Consider the following 18,431-nt stretch of genomic DNA (forward strand, 5'->3'; position numbering starts at 1 on the left):
TTTTTTTTTCTGGCAGACACCTGATCTTTAAAAGATAGATGCCAAGAAAGTATGAAAGGGACCGATCCATCCTTGGAATTATTGTACAATTGGTACATGCTGAATGTTGAATGGACTCATGAAAAAAGTGCATTTTTTTCTTAAATGGAACAAAAAGAACATGATAGTTTTAAAATTTAAATGTGGGACAAAGCAAAAGTGATCACAAAACTTACAATTTTCTGACCACTGTACTAGTCCATATTACATGTCCTTCACAGAATGGCCTCTGTCAGTCTCTCCAACCTGATTTCCTTTTTAAAAGACCCATCTGTTTTCCAGAGAGGTGTGTGTGGAAATAGCAATTGAGCAGGCACTATCTGGGTGAAAAAAGACAAGCACATCCTATTTGTGTGTATATATAGTTCACTAGACACTGTCCATCTTAAATGGAAATGTTTGGTTAAGATTGTTCTGCATCTTGATGCTACTACTGCCTCATGAATCCTGGATCTTACATTTTCTTCTCCATATATGAAGTTTGTATAAGCACCATGCTCCCGTCCTTATTTTGTGATCAGGTGAAGATTATCAGACTCATGCCACTTATCCTGTAATTATCCCATCAATGAAGAGGAATTGTCCCATCATTTCAGTATTAACGGGTTATCCCATTATTAAAAAATAGAGGTAAATGACAGGACACTTCCTCTTCATTGATGGAATAATCATAGGATAATCGCAACATCGTCTGATAATAATTGCACAATAAGGACAAATAAGGATAAATTCACTCCCATCCTTCTCCTGTCATTACCCCTTCTGATAATCTCCAATGACTTGGAATGAAACAGTAAGAAGGTATGTTATTTGAGCTGTGAAAAGTATTGTATCATCACACACTTGTACTTTCCTTTTTAAAAAGATGTACACAGTTCTAGTAAGCTTTGCAGAACAGTATTTCCCCCTTGTCTCCCTTTGAAAGAAGGTTTTGTAACTATCCTTTCATGTATTTGTGTTTCATTCAGGGCAAGAAGAAGAAGAGGAAAAGGGACAAGCAGCCAGGAGAGACCAATGGTAAGTAAAATGTTTTATTTATTTCATAGTGGAGCAGCAGAGGCCTTTATTTCCTATAATTGTTTATTAAGGAGAAAGATTTTTTAAAAATATCTTGTACCTCTTCTTGCTATAGGGCCACTACTGTGACCATTTCCCCCCAAGGATTTTAAATAGACTAAATTCAATTTATTATTTGCTTGCCTTTTAAAATTAGTTGCTGAATGAATGCATGAAAAACATATTTTAATCGTAGCTATGTGAAGCTTAATAACTATATAGTTATTAATTGTAGAGCCATAGTTTGTTAATGCTTATGCCATTTTTTTTGTTATTAAGGATGTTTGCTGTGTGAATGTGTGTATGTGTGGGTATGTCTGCATGGGCGTGAGTTTGGTATTAATATGGGCTGTGTCCATGTTTTCTGGTGCATGCCTTTACAGTGGTAAATTGCAGCCATATATATATATCTATATATTTAAATTAAGGAGGTTTGCCATTTTCTCTAGAAAATTAGAAATACTGCATAGGCAATCTCATAGTCAATTTTGAAAAAAACAACCCTGATTAATTTTTTCTTTGAAGCCTTTGTATAATTTGTTCTTTTTTTTCAGAACACAGCGAATGTTTCCTAAATCCTTGCCTTTCACTTCCTCCGATTACAGGTGCTAATGTCGTTTTCAGCCGTTTAAAATAGTTTTGTAAATCGCTTTTAGTTTTTTTTTATCCTGCCATTTTAGATTTTATTAACATTTAAACACTGACATTTGAAATAAACTTACCATTCACACGTGTGTAGCATACATCTATATATCTCTATTTATATACTCATAATGATCTTTGGAAGCTTTTTTTGGTTTTGTTTCTGATTTATTATTCTTTGCAATTGCAATTAAACAGTAATGCAGTAAAAAACCTAATTTGTACTAACTGTGCAAATTGAATATGCAGTATTTCTTTAAAGAGACTGATTCAAACTGGAAGAAACTTAATGAACCTCCTTAATCTAATAGAATTTTATGCGGCACTCACTAAGTCTTTTCATGCCAGCATGCAACCACATTTTTTAACGACAACAACTTTGTTTTGCATATCTACTCAGACATATCCATGGCTATTCACCTGCTTTACTTGCATACTGCTTGCTTCCATGCTACTGATAATTTTATTTCTGGCTGAAACTAACATATCCATTTTGCTATCTGCTTATTCTGAGTCATTTCTTCTTCTTTTTTAAAACAATTAAAAAATATATGAATGGAACGTTTATTCCAAAAGCTGCATTATCCCCCCAGTACAATTTTCTTTCACTTCTTTTTATTTTAAGTCTGCAAAAACGCATGTTCGAGATCTTCATACTGAGCTTCTTCCTTCCCTTCTCCCACTCTTTTTTTCCCTCTTAAACAAATAAGTATCCATATCAACAGTGCAGTCCACCAAGCCTTGTTCTCACCCAACCCTGCTGCCTTTGTTTAGGGCTTGTGCAGGAACAGTTGATCAGTTACACCTTTAAAACCTCTCAAATTAATTACAAATTACTTTATTGTGTTTTATTTTGGGAAAAACAAACAAACAAACAGTCCTTTCCAAAGGGATACTGCAGCTTTAATTGCAACAGCTAATTTGAAAAGTTTGATAGATATGACGATCATTATTTTAAAAATTAAACAATCAAAAGTTGATATTTTGCAATTAATAATGAGGTCATTGATTTTATTTCCTTTTTATTTTTATTTTTTATTTTTATTTTTTTTCTCCCCTCTCTCTCTCTCTCTCTTTCTTTCTTTCTTTTTCTGCTCGCTTCTTTCTTGACCTCATTCAGACCTGAGCGCTCCTAAGAAATGCCGAGCGCGCTTTGGCCTTGATCAACAGAATAACTGGTGCGGTCCCTGCAGGTGTGTATATAGTCTTCCCCCGACTTGCTATGGCTGGTTTTGCAGCTGGTTTATTTGGTACTTCCCCTGCCCCTCCCTCTTCTCCTGCTTTGTTGCTTTGTAGCTCTGTGTTGTGCTCTGGAAGACACAAGGGAGTGGGACGCTGCTGTGAATGATCATCTCTTTCTGTTTAAAGGATTTTGCTCTCCCCCCACCCCCATTCATTTTTGTTTCCTCCACCCACCTCCTCACTGCCGCTAGCTGGAAAAAAATTCCCACTATAAGACAACATCAGCCTAGGCCTGCACACAAATTCACCCCAGCAATATATATATATATATATATATATATATATATATATATATATATCTCCTTTGATATCACAATGCAGAGGTCAACAGAAAAGACACAGTACTGAATTGAGGGAGTGCACAGCAGGTTTAGACATTGTAGGTGTGTGTCGCCTGGCAGAGATCTTCTTTCTTTCATGCCCTTTGGTCTTAGAGATTGCCAATGAACTGAAAGAAATGTTAGCTATAGCTAAGATTTCACATCCAACTGAGCTCTATCCACCATTGTGTTGTATTTTTTTGTGTTTACCTTGTGCTAACAGATGCAAATACTCCAAAGAAGTGTCGGGCATTGTTCGGGCTTGACCAACAGAGTTTATGGTGCAAACCGTGCAGGTATACTACCCATTAGGCCTTTGGGGAAACGAAAAGCATTCTGTCATCTTAGTGTTACATGTGTGGATTATTTTTAACCACTTCTCCCCTCCACTTCCTGACCTCTTTGCTTCTACAACATTACTTGCTAATAAATTTTGATCTTCAAAATTCTTTGCTAATCCAATGCAATTCCTTTCTTTCTTGATCATTAATCTCTCTTTTGATAGTAGACCTTGGAATCAGCACACATATACACACAATTGAGTTGCAGAAACTAATAAAGTATGTTAAGTAGATTTTTACATAAGTTAGTATGTGTATTCCTGCCGTCTTCACAGGTATAAAGGCTGTGAGCTTTACTTCATTGGCATTTTACTATGACTAAACAGGATATAAATGAGACCTTTACAGCTCATAATGTTCAGTCCATCGTACTGTGCATGGACTTACACTTATGAAATAGATGTTTTTTGGCTCCCCTCTCTTTTTATAGCTCCCTGTCCTTCCTCTAGAATGGCAGCTGGTGGCTGCACTAAGGGACTACTATAGTTATTGATGGTTGTAGACTAACTATTAGGACTCTGCTTTGCATGAGCAGAAGTACTTTTTCTTTTAGATCCAAGGCATATGTTTAAGCCTATTCATCCTCCTGCAAAAAAAGACTAATCAGTTCAGTCTTGTACCCTTCCCAAAACTCATCTTATTCTTAAATAAAGTAATGAATAAAAAAATCATTTTCCAGCAAATTTGAAGGCACACGGAGGAACCTTTTACACCTGTTACTGCCTTACTAAGTTCTCATCTTTTTGATGAGTCATTTTATGTTTTTTAATCAAATTATAGGACCTTGTTCTGCATTGCTCAAATTGTGCCTTTATTGTAGCAAAGATCAACGCATTTGAAACAAACCATGTTCTACTGCAGGTTTAAGTGAAACCTAAAGCTTCATGGAGAAAAATAATATGTAGGCAATTGTTTCTTGGTGAAGGGAAACAAAGTCTCTCTCTTTCTTTTTGCATACTTTTTCCCTTAATGTGGTTAAATTTGTTGTTTCTCTGTTCTGATCCAAGCAGTCTTTGAATTTGGAATATTTTGATGGTAGGTATTTCAATCTGACACACAATCATTTCTGTATGTAGTGCTTTCCTCCTCACCTTTCCCTCTGGTTCACATCCATACCATGTGCTTCATTCCTTTTTTTTTTTTTTTTTTTTTTTAGAATATAGAGCAGTTATTCATATTATGCATGCTGATTCTATTAGTTTTGTGATGCTGAGCTATACACCTGGATTAAAAAATGTATTTTATATTTAATTGTTAGGTAAAGTTCATGCATTGTCCTGTAAGGGCTGCATTCCATCAAAACCCTGTGACTTCTCATCAGATGCATGTTTTAAGCACTGTAACAGGAGCAACAGTGAGAGCAGAGGTTGTTGTCTGATTTCAAGATTTAAGGAGAACAATAATCAGGCCAGTTAGTCAACAACTTGAGCTAGGAGGTTGTAATATACCCTACTTCTGTTTAGTTAAGTGTATCCAGTTATTATTCATATTGACTCCATTTGGTCTCTTAGAAGCCATCCTTATTAAATGTAGTATGGCAAACATGAAAGTCTTAGGGGCAAAACAGATTACCCTGAAGGGGTGGATTGAAGCTGCCCCTTCTAAAAGTCAGTGTTTCCCATCCCGCTGTGACCCCATGGTGGCTTCATGATACTCCAGCAGCATGTGGCGTGTAAATGCCATGGCGCCAGAGTTTCATGAAGCCACCCACAGCTGGGCAGCTTCAAGACAGCTTTCCAGCATCATTGAGACATGTGGCATCTAAATGCCGCATGCCGATGATACCTGGAAGGAGGACCACCTCTTCTGGCCCTCAGCAGAATGACACATTTGAACTCAGCAAGGCCAGCAGATTTGGCTCTACCCATTTGGCTCACTGTCAAGACACAGGAAATGGGACATTGTACTTGCTAAGGTGTAAGGCAGTAGGAAAAGAAGAAGGCTGCTTTAAAGATGGATTGATTTAATAAAAGAAGACAGGCTGTTGATGACATTCTTAGGAAGATTGCTCATTCATAAGGTTGCCATAGGTCAAATCTGATTTGACAGCAAATAACAACAACATACCCTCTTTCTTACAGCATGTACACTAATAAAGGCTATGGCAGAGACCTTCTTTTTGACATCTCACTGTCATAATTTCTTATGACTTAGTATGTATACAGTATGACTGAGATGCATAGACTGCAGCTCCACCTCAGACGTTGAATGTGGGACATTAAAGCCATTAAAATGGCTTTTGCTGTTTAAAATCTGTTTTAAAGAGGATTTTCTGTCTAATCTATAATATTTCCACTTAAACAATACATAAATTTCATATGATAAAGAACAGATATCTTCCTTGTCCTCATATTTAAGACTTAACTTTATTTTCAAATGCTTTGTTAAAACTAGGATCTCAAAAGTCATGGGATCTTGAAACTGCAGAGTATACAAATTAACCCTGGAAGATTTTTTTTAAATGAGTCATTGCTTCAATAAACCTGAAAAGACTGAATATCTAAAATGCATGTGTATGTTATCCTTGCATTACACAACTCAGTAATAAAGTAGATGCTGAAACTTTTTATTTGGATGCATCCTATGAACTGAACATTACTTGATTTTTGTCAGTAAGAACAGTAGCTTCAGAACAAAGGAGGGGCACCAATACTGATGCCATTAATATTAACAGAATATTAATAATCCAAATATGCATTAATCTCTGGAGATGAGAGGTTTTCATAGCCCACATTTTATCAGGATATAAAGGCATTAGTGTAAATAACATATCATTCAGTACTTTAACATGGAGTGAAGCAAATTCACCTCTCAAAGTACCAGGCATTGCCTTTTTTTAAGAGTGAAAAATCACTCATAAAAAGTCCCCAGACACCACCTGGAATGGTTTTGTGCATTCAGCCAACAGAACCCTCAGCCAAATTCCAGATTTTTGTTTTCAGCATTCAGCCACCACCAGTCCAGTTGTCAGGTTTTTTTTTTCAACATCACATCATCTACATGAGGCTAAGGAGTAGTTACCAAACATTTACTACTACATTCAGAGGCACACTAATTGCCTATTTACAAATGCTTTTGTACTAAATATTTTGGCCATGTTCCACCATGTATGAAGTGTGGGAAATGCAGCTTTGTATGCTCAAGGGCTTAGCCAGAGCTGTGTTTATATTTTGCAGCTCTGTTTTGGCTCTGTTTAAGCAGATGGTGACTACTGAGAAACATCCTAAGAATATTCACTTTCATTTTTTTAAAAAAATAAAACAAGTGCCTAGTCCTTAATGCTGTGAAAAATTGGTTTGATGAGAAGTGCTAGGAGCCTAGGTAGCTATAACACTTTGTCTCTGCCCATGGCTAAGGTAGCAAATAGGCAAAAACAAGCATCTATCATAGGCACTTGACTTTCCTTAGTTTACCACTTTCTGTGAGCGAAAACACTAATTTTGAATTCTGATATCCATTTATCCTGCTGTAAATCTATCCCTAGTCTATTAGACTGGGATGTACTACAATAAACACTCAGGTCCTAAGACACATCAGTTCTTGTTGCTTTTTCCTGCATAGAAACTGATTTTGAAGGGACTTGTAGCAAGGAATGAAGCAACCAAGGCAACATTCAAGCAGTAAATGTGTCTTGGTCATGTTACACTTTGCTGTGATGTGTTCTTGCTTTTCTTGGCCAAAGATTGCAATGCACTCCTTAACTTGTTAAGAAGAGCGGGGAGGCAGGGAGGTGGAGGAAACTGAATCTGAGCACTGATCCCAGTCCAATCAAGTATAAAATTCACAATACAGAAATGTGTATCTTTTGTTGGTTTCCTATAGGCTTACCATTGTGGTTATGCCTATGACTACCAAGTCTGTTAGCAAGAGATGTATCTGTGCGCAGTTGGATTTGGGGGAGGGGGTTACATCTAGATGTCCTGGCCATTGATCCATCAAGTGTATGCATGTACATGTGTGCTCCCTCTACCTTCTGTGCTGCATGGCCTGCCAGAGCTTTCTACCAGCAGCATGGTGACTTATCCACAAGGTGTCTGTGACATTGACTGGTAGAGCTTTCTGTACTGTTTGGGAAACCCTGCTTTGTTCAGCCAGAGGCAGAGGTATTTTGCATGCCAGATATTGAATGGCTTCATATAATGGGATCTCCTAAATATTAGCACCATTCTGTTAATATAATCTTGCTCATTCCCATGGGTTACTAAAAGAAAAAGAAGCAGCTTTGAACTGTTGATGTGGTAACATTGCCTCCTTTCTGCCTGATGGGACTAATTAAAGAGTAAGGCATACAGAACATGAAATAGTTTGGGCCAGTGGATTACATTAATTTCTTGCTAATAGATTTCCAGTTTTTATTACTGAAGGAGTAGGAGACTTTCTAGCAAGGTTCTGTTTAGAGCCCACCCACTTACCTTTGGTGTTTGTTTTTTCATCTTTTAACTTGCCTTAATAAAGCATGATTTGCTGTTGCCTGCTATCTTGCACTTTCTCTTTTCTATTATTTTCTGGTCTTTGTTCCTATCATTTTCTGCTCTGTGCTTTTGTTGCTTTAATTCTTAAGTTTTTTAACTGCATGGCTGTCATAATTTCTAGCATGTATTGATCAGCAGACTGTGGTAGTAAAACTTCTCCACTGCCCTTACAATTAACTTTGCTATGTGGAATTTTGGGCAGAATCTTAGGCTTCATTCACACTGCAGAAATGATCCAGTTTGAGACTGCTTTAACTGCCCTGGCTCAGTGCTAGAGAATTCTGGGTATTGTAGTTTACTGTGGCCTCAGAGCACTCTGACAGAGAAGGCTAAATATCTCACGAAACTACAAACACAAGGTCCACTTCCACAGCTAGATAAGCTTCCATACCTTTTACCTTTTTCCAAACCTTAACTGAATTTCACTTGTACATTTGCTCTTGGGAGAGTCTCAGCTAAGTTATATTACACTGACCTGAATGCTTTGGGCAGAAAAGCAGTGTTTGCTATGAATCTCCCCATCACCACCACCACACACACACCTTTAGCATCACTTTGCCCATTGGACATTTATTGTACAAAATCGCATGCCAAAGATTTTTATTCTACCATGAGAGGTGTCTTCTGTGCATTAGGCAGTAGGTGCAATGGATAGGTGTAATCTTTTATGCAAGTGATAGGTGGGGTTGCTTGTGGATTGTTAATCAAATTGACTTTTTAGATTAAGTTCTTATTGTTTTATGATGATACCTGTTGTTTAGTTTGGGCACTAACTAAATTGAAGTTACAGGAACAATTCAGACAGCATTCCTATGTAAATTGAAATAGAAACCAGATAGTTCCTTTCCCACTCCCACCCTTAAATTTTTTTAAAAAAATCAATGTGTGGTAATCCACAACCTGCAGGTTATACAACCAGTTATTCTTGTTAATTTGGGGTGATATTTCTGTTCATCTTTCTTTTTCTTGATTCCCCACTTTTATTCTTCCTATTACTCTGTCTTCTCTTTTGTGTGTAAATTGATTTACTGTTTTGTTTTTTCCCCCCTCTCCATATGGTGTGGTTCTAAACAGAAACAAGCAGAAGTGCTAGGTCGTCGGCTGCAGTTTATTGCAAAGGTGGACTGCCTTCCAAGGCAGGCTGGGAGTCATTGAAAGGAAGCTCCAGAGTCAGTCTTTCAGATTATTTTGTATCTAAAATGTTTTCATGGGGCAATAAGAATATAACCAGAAAATGATAAATTCATGGTATGAAGAGAACCTGAACATGATAGTTAGGGTTGTTGTTTTTTTTTAAAAAAAAAAAAATCCGAAATGAGACTTAGATTAGATTCTTCTAGTTAGGAGAAGAGAGACCGATTCCTCAAAGAAATGGTATCTACAGTTGACCAGCACCATGGTGCTAAGCACTTTGGGTGTGGCTAAATGGAGCCCAGCATAGTTTCTGGTGACTCTTTTCTTTTGATTTTTCTTTAAAATTCCAATAGCATTTTTGCCACTTTATTCACAGATGACTCTCTCCCTGTTTCTAGGAGAAAAAAAAAGTGCGTTCGCTACATACAAGGTGAAGGCAGCTGCGTCAGCCCACCCTCTTCAGATGGAAGCCTACTAGACTCTCCTCCGTCTTCTCCTAACATGCTAGCCTCCCCCACAAGAGACTCAAAACCACAGACTGAACAAACCCAACCTCTCTCACTTACGTTGAAACCCGACCCACTGGCACACCTCCCAATGATGCCGCCCCCACCGTCCATAGTCCTGACTGAAAGCTCCTCTAGCAAATCAAGTGGGCTGCCTGCTAGTAATTGTCAGAACGGGGCATTGGACCATCAGTCTGCCACTTTACAGCAGTCAGCACCATCCTCCTCTTCGTTAGCGCAACCATCAACATCCTCTTTGCATTCCCATAATTCTTTGGCTGGGACACAGCCTCAGCCGCTGTCACTTGTAACCAAGTCTTTAGAATAGCTTTAGCGTCCTGTAGACCTCCTTATTTTTATTTTGTGTGTATGAGTGAAGAATTTTTCTCCTTTTATTTGTATTTTTTAAAATAAATTTGTGCCATATGGCTGGCTACATTAGTTGATGTCTATCGAGTTCATTGGTCAATATTTGACCCATTGCTATTTCATTTTTTTTCTTTTTAAATATGTAGATCAAGAAAAAAAGCCTCATGATTCTGCCAAAATTTTTATCAACAGCTGTTTAAAGTCTTTGTAGCGTTTAAAATATTATATATATATATATATAAATATATATATACATAACTGTTATGTAGTTCCAATAGCTTAGTTTCAAAGACTGATTTTAAAAATGAAAAAAGAAGCAATTTTGAAGCAGCCCTTGCTGAAGGCGTTGGTTCTTTATTATTTGTATTAAATACGAGCTTGCGAACCAATCATTTTACATCTGGTTTTTAAAACTTTTTAAGGGCACGATGAATGCAGTGCCGCTAATTTTTTTCCTTTCCTTTTCTTTTTTCTTTGTGTGATATAACTTCTTGTGATGTTACTTGTTATTGTTTAAATGTACAGAAACAAAGGGTTAAAATGTGTTAATATACCTTGTTCCATGGTGTTGTTCTTTTCTGGGGGAGGGAATGCTACTCAACAATTAAAAAGTATCACAACGCTATTGGACCAGTAGTATTTATTGCTTTAGAGATTGCTTGTTGTACTTGTATGTTGTCCTCTCTTTTTTAAAAAAAATGTTTTCTTTTCTCCCCTTCTCCTTGAAACGTTGTGTAAAGTTTTCTCCCCCTCCTTAGTGTAAGCATCATATATATAACAACTCATTTGTACAAGGTTTTTAAGTTTATATATAAATGTGTATATATATATTTTTGTTGGCTTCTTTTGTTTAATTTCTTTATGTTTTCCCCCATCATACAGTTGCCACCAAATGGACATTTGCAGAAGGATCAATAGTGTAAAAAATGCTTTAAAAGCCATTACATGAAATAAGACTTGAAAATTTAGCAATGGGACTTTTTAGCAATGCTGTTGGAAAAGCAGCAGTGTCTCCATTCAGAACTGCAGATGATTTCCCCTGCCACTTGTAGGCTGTGAGCAAAACTTTTTATGTGCCAAAATTCTCAGCGATTTTTCTCTTTTCCCAACAACTTTTTTACAATTTTTTTGTTCATCCTGTTTTGCTGTGATGTTACATAGGTAGATATGTATGTAGTTTTTAATGTCACCTATTACAGACGTGTTTGGTAGCAGATTGTCCAGAAAGCATATAAAAATGAAGAGGTATAAACCCTACAGGGCCAAATTCTGTATATTAGATTATCATAAAATGAAAATCAGACTGCCACTTTTATGTACACTTACTACATACAGGTAGGTAGCAAACTTTAAAAAAAAACTAGGCATGTTGATGTTGCAAATTTTTTTAAAAAAAGATAAAATGCTGTATAAAGCTGAAAAAAATTCATCTGTTCATCCAGTGCCATTGTAGTTGACATGAAGCGATTGTAAAACTGTCTCCAGTTTTCTTCTCTGGTTTATTAAGATGCTAACTATGACATTTTTCTTTTTGTGAATTCTTTGAATGTTTCCTAACAGTTGTGATGTTACTGTTCCGTTTTATTGCTCTTATTCCAATTTTTCATTTCTAATGGTTTGGAAGCCATTTTTGTAATGAATAAATGTCCATGCTGTACAGTATCTGTAGCATGCAGTTCTGGATTAATAAAAGCAACTTAGTATGTGCAGATGAAGACTTGCAGCTCATTTACGTATAGGCTTTATTGAATTCCCCCCAATCCCTAGTACAGGAGGTGTTCAACATCCCATGTTTTACATCTTTCTCAGTATAATCATTGCTTAAAATAATTGCTTATAAACTGCAAGATAAACTGCTAAACATAAATAGCTGCTAGTCTTAACTAGGGTAAGACCCACTGTATCAATGGTGGATAAATTCTGATTTACCAAATTCCCATTGATTTAATGGGTCTACTCTAGTTGGAACTAACATGTGGAATTGGGCTGCTAAATTGGGTTAATTGTTGAACATTAAATGCCTGCATAACCCTGAAGATATTTGGAAATATTTCAAAACTGAATGGTATGGGACAGACCAAGGACCAACAGGATGCTGTATTCACTAATTACAGAGGCAAAATTGCACACTCTAATCCAAATCTCAGTTCCCCAAATCTAATTCTCCACTTTCAGTTACACATAGGACAGTCTTATTTTTAAAGGAAAGCTCTTTAAGCTATTTGAAGAAGATCCAAATACCAGTTTAAAGAAGTAAAAGCATACTTATACAGTTCCCACAAAACATTTCCCAACTCTCCCCACATGGGAGATAGATGGTTTTAGATGCAAGTGAATATCATGTATCTTCCAATTTGGGTAAATGTGAGTTTCTTTTTCTCACATCACAATGAGCAGCAGAAATAAGAAATGAGAGTTCATAAGCTGAGTCTCTCTTTTTTTCAGCTCTTCCTGAAAAGTTCAAATGCCTCACAACACTGAAAAAATCTCCAAGATCCTTGTCTGCTGGGGAAATTAGCCCAATTGAACATTGTGTCCCCAGTTAAGCCTGCCATAAAAACTCCATTACCAAAAGCTGGAAGCAACAATTATGTTTTCTCTCTTAGATCCTTAATTTGCAGATAAGAATATCTCAAGAATTGTGTTAATATTGTTAATTCTATGAGTCCAATCTTTGGAAACCATACAACACTAATCTGTTGCTGCGAAGATACAATGCCTCTGCAGCACATAAAATGCTAGAATCTATAGTCGCCAGAAAATTGTAGTTACTCGCTAGCTTAAAATTCAGCTTCCTGTTCTGTGCATTTTTATGCTCCTGGGCCTGGCACATGACTCTCTATGAGCTATATATCTGTTCCAAGAGTTTTCCAGCTTTCAGACACTGCACAAATTCCATGAATGTATAGATCATGAAAGTGTGATTTGGTTTTGTGTTACTCTTTGTTATTTGCATTACATTATTTGCCCAATAAAGATAATTCACTGTTCAGTACTTTCTTAGGAACTTGTACCATGTGTGGGATAAATAATATATGTATTCAAGAAGGATGTTGGTTCAAACATTATTCTGCAAGAAAAAATCATCTGGTCTTTTGCAGAAATGAGAAAATAGGAACGAACAGGTTTAGAGAAGGTTTTCCTTTTGAGAAATTCTTACTTTGTAATCTTATGCATGGTTAACTCTGAAGCAAGTCCCACTGAGCCCAATAGGCTTGCTCCCAAGAAAGTAGTTATAGGACTGATAGTGCTGTTCTCTATCTCTGTTGAGAAATAAGTCACACTGAGCTTACTGAAGTTTACCATGACGCGTCTAGGTATAGGTTTGCAGCATCAATCCACCTACAGTAAAATAATCTTTGTGAATAAAATGCTAAAGAAATAGGAGTACACCAAAATGAAATTTTTGGAAACCTGCAAACCGAATCATGGCTCATATCCTCCCACACCTGCCACTACTGTTTTGAGAGCTCCAGAGAGGTTAGATATAAAGCTAATGTCTTCCTAGCCTGATATATAACATGATGTTTAAAAACCACATACCCCAAACCACTAAATTAAAATGTTTTGTTTGAGCTGAGCAACTGAGCACAGCTTTGTGTCACTTTCACTTGAGTTTGAAGAAAACTCTGTCTTCTGTCAATAATTTGATTTTGTTAGTTATGGCAGAGGCCAGAACACCGACACCCAGTACCAGCAATCTGATGTGGGCTTCAGTCAGAACTATAACAGTGAATAACAACAACCAGATAGATTTATTTTCCTATTCTGGCAAAAATCCTACGCCTTTCGGAGAGGTATGCATGGCAGAAATGTTTGTGTTTGCATCCCATCTCCAGGTGAGAAAAGCTCTTGGTGAACCATGTAGCAAGTAAAACATGGGGACTTTGCCCGGAAATCATAGAAACTATTTTTAGCTGTGGGATTTAGCAAGCAATATGAATATGGCTGTGATTGCCAGTTGTTGTGGAGGATGATATAGACCAGGGGTAGGGAACCTTTTTGAGCCAGGGGCCGGGTTGCTGTCCCTCAGACAACTGGGGTGCCGAAGCCAAAAAATAATAATAATAATAATAATAATAATTTTTTTTAAAATTAATTAAATAAATAAACTGGGACAAATGTAGGACAAATTTTTCAAATGGAGGACATTTTTATATAAAAGTGGAGGACACGTGAAAAAAATTGCTGATTTTTTAATATAAATGCATGTTTCTGAGGCTTCTATAGACAATTGCTCCCCTTGCCCACCGCTTGCCCCCCTTGCCCGCCTCCTCCTAATAGGCCAAAGCCCCCACACCCTCACGCGAGAGGCCAAATGCTCCGTCAGCAATCGGCGGCAGGACCGGGCTGGGGCCGGTCCCAAGGCCTTGCCGGGCCGCATCCGGCCCGCAGGCCGCAGGTTGCCTACCCCTGATATAGACCTTTATTCTGATCCAGCATTGCTGTTCTAGGATGGAGTGACAGCATGAAGCATATCTTGGGGGGGTGGGGATCATCCTTTATTTTCCACAAGTAAGAAAGATTCAGTAGTCCTGACAAGAGTCAAGACAGAATTACCCTTTTCTCCATTTGCTTGCTGACCCCTGTGCTTATTCCAATATCTTTCCTATTTACTTCTCTATATGTTTCCTTCTTCTATGCAAGGGTTATTATGTTTTGAAAAGCAAAAAAGAAGGCACAATTACCAACTGACCACTTTAAAACAACAACTGTTATCTTGCTTTAAATACCCCTGCTACATAAACTGTGACGACTGCTAAAAATAGCCCTAGCCTTCTTTGTATTGCAATAACAACAATTTTGCATTTCCTATGGTACACCCCTCTTCCGAAAGCTCGCTCACCTGCTCCACCAATCCTTCCTGTTCCATCTCTTCCATGCAACTGAAGGCTCTCTCAGCTGCTTTGCTTGGCTAGCTTGATTTCCCTTTCTAAGGGTGCATCTACACCAAAAATAATTAAGTTTGGCACTACTTTAAGTGCTGCAGCCTCATCCTATAGAAAACATTGCACAGGGTTTCTATATAGCCAAAGTGTACTGGTATCTCACAAAACTACAAATCCCAGGGTTCTGTAGGATCGAGCCATGTCAGTTAAAGTGGTGTCAAACTGTATTATTTCTACAATGTAGATGTGCCCTGAGTCTGTCTTCCTCCCGCCCCCTTCTGCTCTGCCAAGCCAGTGTCCATCCCTAGGGGAGTCCTTGATGTAACCACTGATTTAATGATGAAGTGGTGTTGGGAGGCAAGAGGCAAATCCCCAGACGTTATAATATTCCACCCAGATGGAAATTTTAGCTCCAAAAAAGAGGATATGTCTGGGGAAATGAGCACATACAGGAAGCCCATTCTATATCCAGTATGAGGTTTTAACTCAACTCCATATTTCCCATGGATCTTCACACACACACTTACTCTAACGCCTTTCATTTCTTCAGACTCCCACTGTGAAGCACGGTATCTTCTGTTGTACTCCTCTTAATAGTTTCCATAGTTCATACAACTCCAACATTTTGTAAAGTGGTATATCCCCTTGGTCTTCCTTCACACTTTCTTCAGCTACATGTATCCTTTCTTCCAGTCCATCACATTGTTGTTTACTCTGCCCTCTTCATTTAGCTACATTGCCTTTAGTTTTTTTGTCAAGTAGATTTTTTACTCCCAGTTGTTCCCAGTTGTGGTCCTGCCTCAGGAAGCTTTCTCTGTTGGTTATATTTTATTCCCAGCCAAGATTACAGTTTTATTTCCCCCCATAGATCTTGGTTTGTAAACCTTTCTTTTCTGAGAACCTAGAATGTTGGGAAAGAAATCAAGTGTGGACAATCCAAAACATCAAGGTGCAATACAATGCTAGGTGCAATACAATGCAAAAGCAATGAGCAATTCCATCTACAAAATTACTTTCCCCCCAATTCCTCTTGGTCTCCATCCATGTCTTCTTTGTTGTATTTGAAATATTGGTTCACCCTAACATACGTCCATTCCAAAGAATCATAATTCCATTACAAACATGATTTTTTTGTTTTATTTGTTTTATTATCTCCCCACCACCACAAACAAACAAACATGTCAGAATTATTTATCTAGAATTTCTTTTAAATTTAGGCTATTCTGCTGGAAAAATACTTCTGCAATTAGATACTCTTTGTGCACCACCTCTCTCCTATTTGGTATCAGAGCAATAGGGGCTTTAGACAGTACAGTTAGCTCTCCACATCTGCAGTTTTGACTTTTGCGGATTTGATTATTTGCATTTTTGATTAATATGTTCTCTCTAGAAATCTCTAGGTCCTCCGGTGCAACTCTGCCAGAAGTTGACCATGGAGTTGCAATCGAGGATCTCATGATTCCTAGGTAAAATACTTCTCTAGGCATTTCTAGGTCCTATGGCGTGATTCTGTGGTCAGCTATCTGTGAATGTTCACCACAGTGTTGCACTGGAGGACCTAGAGATTCCTAGGTAGGTCCTCCATCACAAGTGAAAAAGTGTGGGTTTTTTGTTTGCAGTTTTTCCACTTTCATAGGGGTCCTGAGCCCTAAGCCTAGCAAATGTGGAGGGCCCACTGTATAAGACTTGCTTCCATGTCTGTATTCTGTTTCACACCATCTCTGAGGCATTACCCATTTGTTAACTATTTGTTAACTATAGACTGTAATGCATGGTAACCAATAATCCATGCATCTAAGCAACCAGACCATGTGGCCCTCCCTCCTGAACCTCCAGGTGTCTGTGGACAGATAGGGAATCCTCCCTTTATTCCTTCTTGCTCCTCCTTTCTCCCAACATGGTATAGCTGAGCTTTCCTGATCTTCTTTTACCTTAAACTTTCCCTTAGTTACATCCAGGGACAGCTGTGTTGGCCATACAGCAAAGTACAATAACATCCAAAATCCACTTAGGCAATCTGGATACATGTTCAGAATACACAATTAGAGGATAGCAAACCTTCAGCTGTGTAACAAATGCTGCCTGTTTGCCTTGTATTTTACTAAAGTCTCGGAGGATTATGCAAGAGATTCAGTGTATTTCTCAGAAAGATTTGCAAAAGGAGTCTCCTTCTTAACTCAACCAGTTTCCATCCTTCCTCAAAAGGGGTGGAAACCCTGGAAAATGACAGCTGACCCAACAGATTATTTCATAAATCCCCTTCACTTTTCTATTATTATTATTATTATTATTATTATTATTATTATTATTATTATTATTTATAATTATGTGACAAAGTGGGACACATTCTACATTAACATGAATATATCTTGTTTATCACTGCTGAATGGGCAGAAAGGCAAGATGGGAAATGATGTCTATATGTTATCAAAAAGGAATATAGGGTGCTTTTTTAAGTAGTGGAATAATTTTAGCATGCTAATATAATTTTGTCTCAGAACAGAAAAATAAATATGTGCAGGCAACTTCACCCAAACCATCCAACTGATGCCACTTAAAGCAATTCTGAATAGGTCTCCAGCATTTAAACAATTACATCTGAGTAGAAATGTGTAGGTTTGTACTGTAAATTAATTTTAAAATGTATCTGTTATTTATAATTACACCTGATAAACTGGGCAGCAGGCTTTTTAAAAAAAGTGAATTATTTTTTATATAAGCCCTTAAGAAAACTGTTGATGGCAAAACAGCAAGCACCATATTGGCCATTTTCTGTTCCTATCATAATAGATGAACGTTGCTTCTAAAATGATGCTTGCTACAAGGTTTGTGTATTTTTAAAAAAACTAAGAAGTAAATCCAGTTGCTGGTCTTAAATATAGTATGCATATTGATTCAGTGGGATTTACATTAGTGTTAACTTACATTCTGAAACGGATTCAATGGGTCTACTCTACTTGGGAGTAGCAAATGGATTTAGGCCTAAGAAAGTAATGCTACTTGCTTCAAAATTATTGTTTACCTATATGCACATTTATGCAAATGTAATCATTTGACTTAAATGTGTGATTAATCCAAAACAATTTTTTTAATTATTTTGGATGCAGCACTGCGTATGTGCCTCTCTTTCAATGTTAGGGTGTATATTTGCTTTTATATCATGGCAAATTCTTTCTTAATTAAGTTTTTAGGTGTCTTGGGAGGCTTAACAATGAAAAGTGTTCTATAAATTCAGAAATGAATATAAACCAATAAATATGTGAGGGGCAACAATCGTATTAAGTTTTATTGGCCATGAAGGTAGATGGATTTACACATTTCAATCTCCTTGGCTAGCAACCTGTTGGTTAGTCCTAGCTAGAGCAGACCTATTCAATCACTGTTTGAATGGGGAGTCAACACAGACATATAAACTCCCTTG

At 37.4% G+C, this 18,431-nt stretch overlaps 1 protein-coding gene across 9 annotated transcripts in view; it reads left to right on the forward strand.

Moving 5' to 3' along the window:
- Positions 1 to 13,111, forward strand: part of TCF7L2 (transcription factor 7 like 2) — a 254,239-nt gene extending 241,128 nt beyond the window's left edge. For 4 of the 9 annotated variants that reach the window (XM_089509919.1, XM_089509920.1, XM_089509922.1 and 1 more), the window contains exons 11-14: positions 1,008 to 1,056; positions 1,650 to 1,700; positions 2,858 to 2,930; positions 9,645 to 13,111. In XM_089509919.1, the coding sequence (XP_089366045.1) occupies positions 1,008 to 1,056; positions 1,650 to 1,700; positions 2,858 to 2,930; positions 9,645 to 10,080 (609 nt within the window). In that variant the 3' untranslated portion in view covers positions 10,081 to 13,111. The remainder of the gene's footprint in view (positions 1 to 1,007; positions 1,057 to 1,649; positions 1,701 to 2,857; positions 2,931 to 9,644) is intronic. The other 5 variants (XM_089509925.1, XM_089509926.1, XM_089509927.1 and 2 more) reach the window with 3 other exon arrangements.
- Positions 13,112 to 18,431: the final 5,320 nt, after the last annotated feature.

The sequence above is a fragment of the Sceloporus occidentalis genome, unplaced genomic scaffold, assembly GCF_023333645.1.
Source record: "Sceloporus occidentalis isolate IW3139 unplaced genomic scaffold, rSceOcc1.0.p SCAF_2, whole genome shotgun sequence".
Classification (NCBI taxonomy): Eukaryota; Metazoa; Chordata; class Lepidosauria; order Squamata; family Phrynosomatidae; genus Sceloporus; species Sceloporus occidentalis.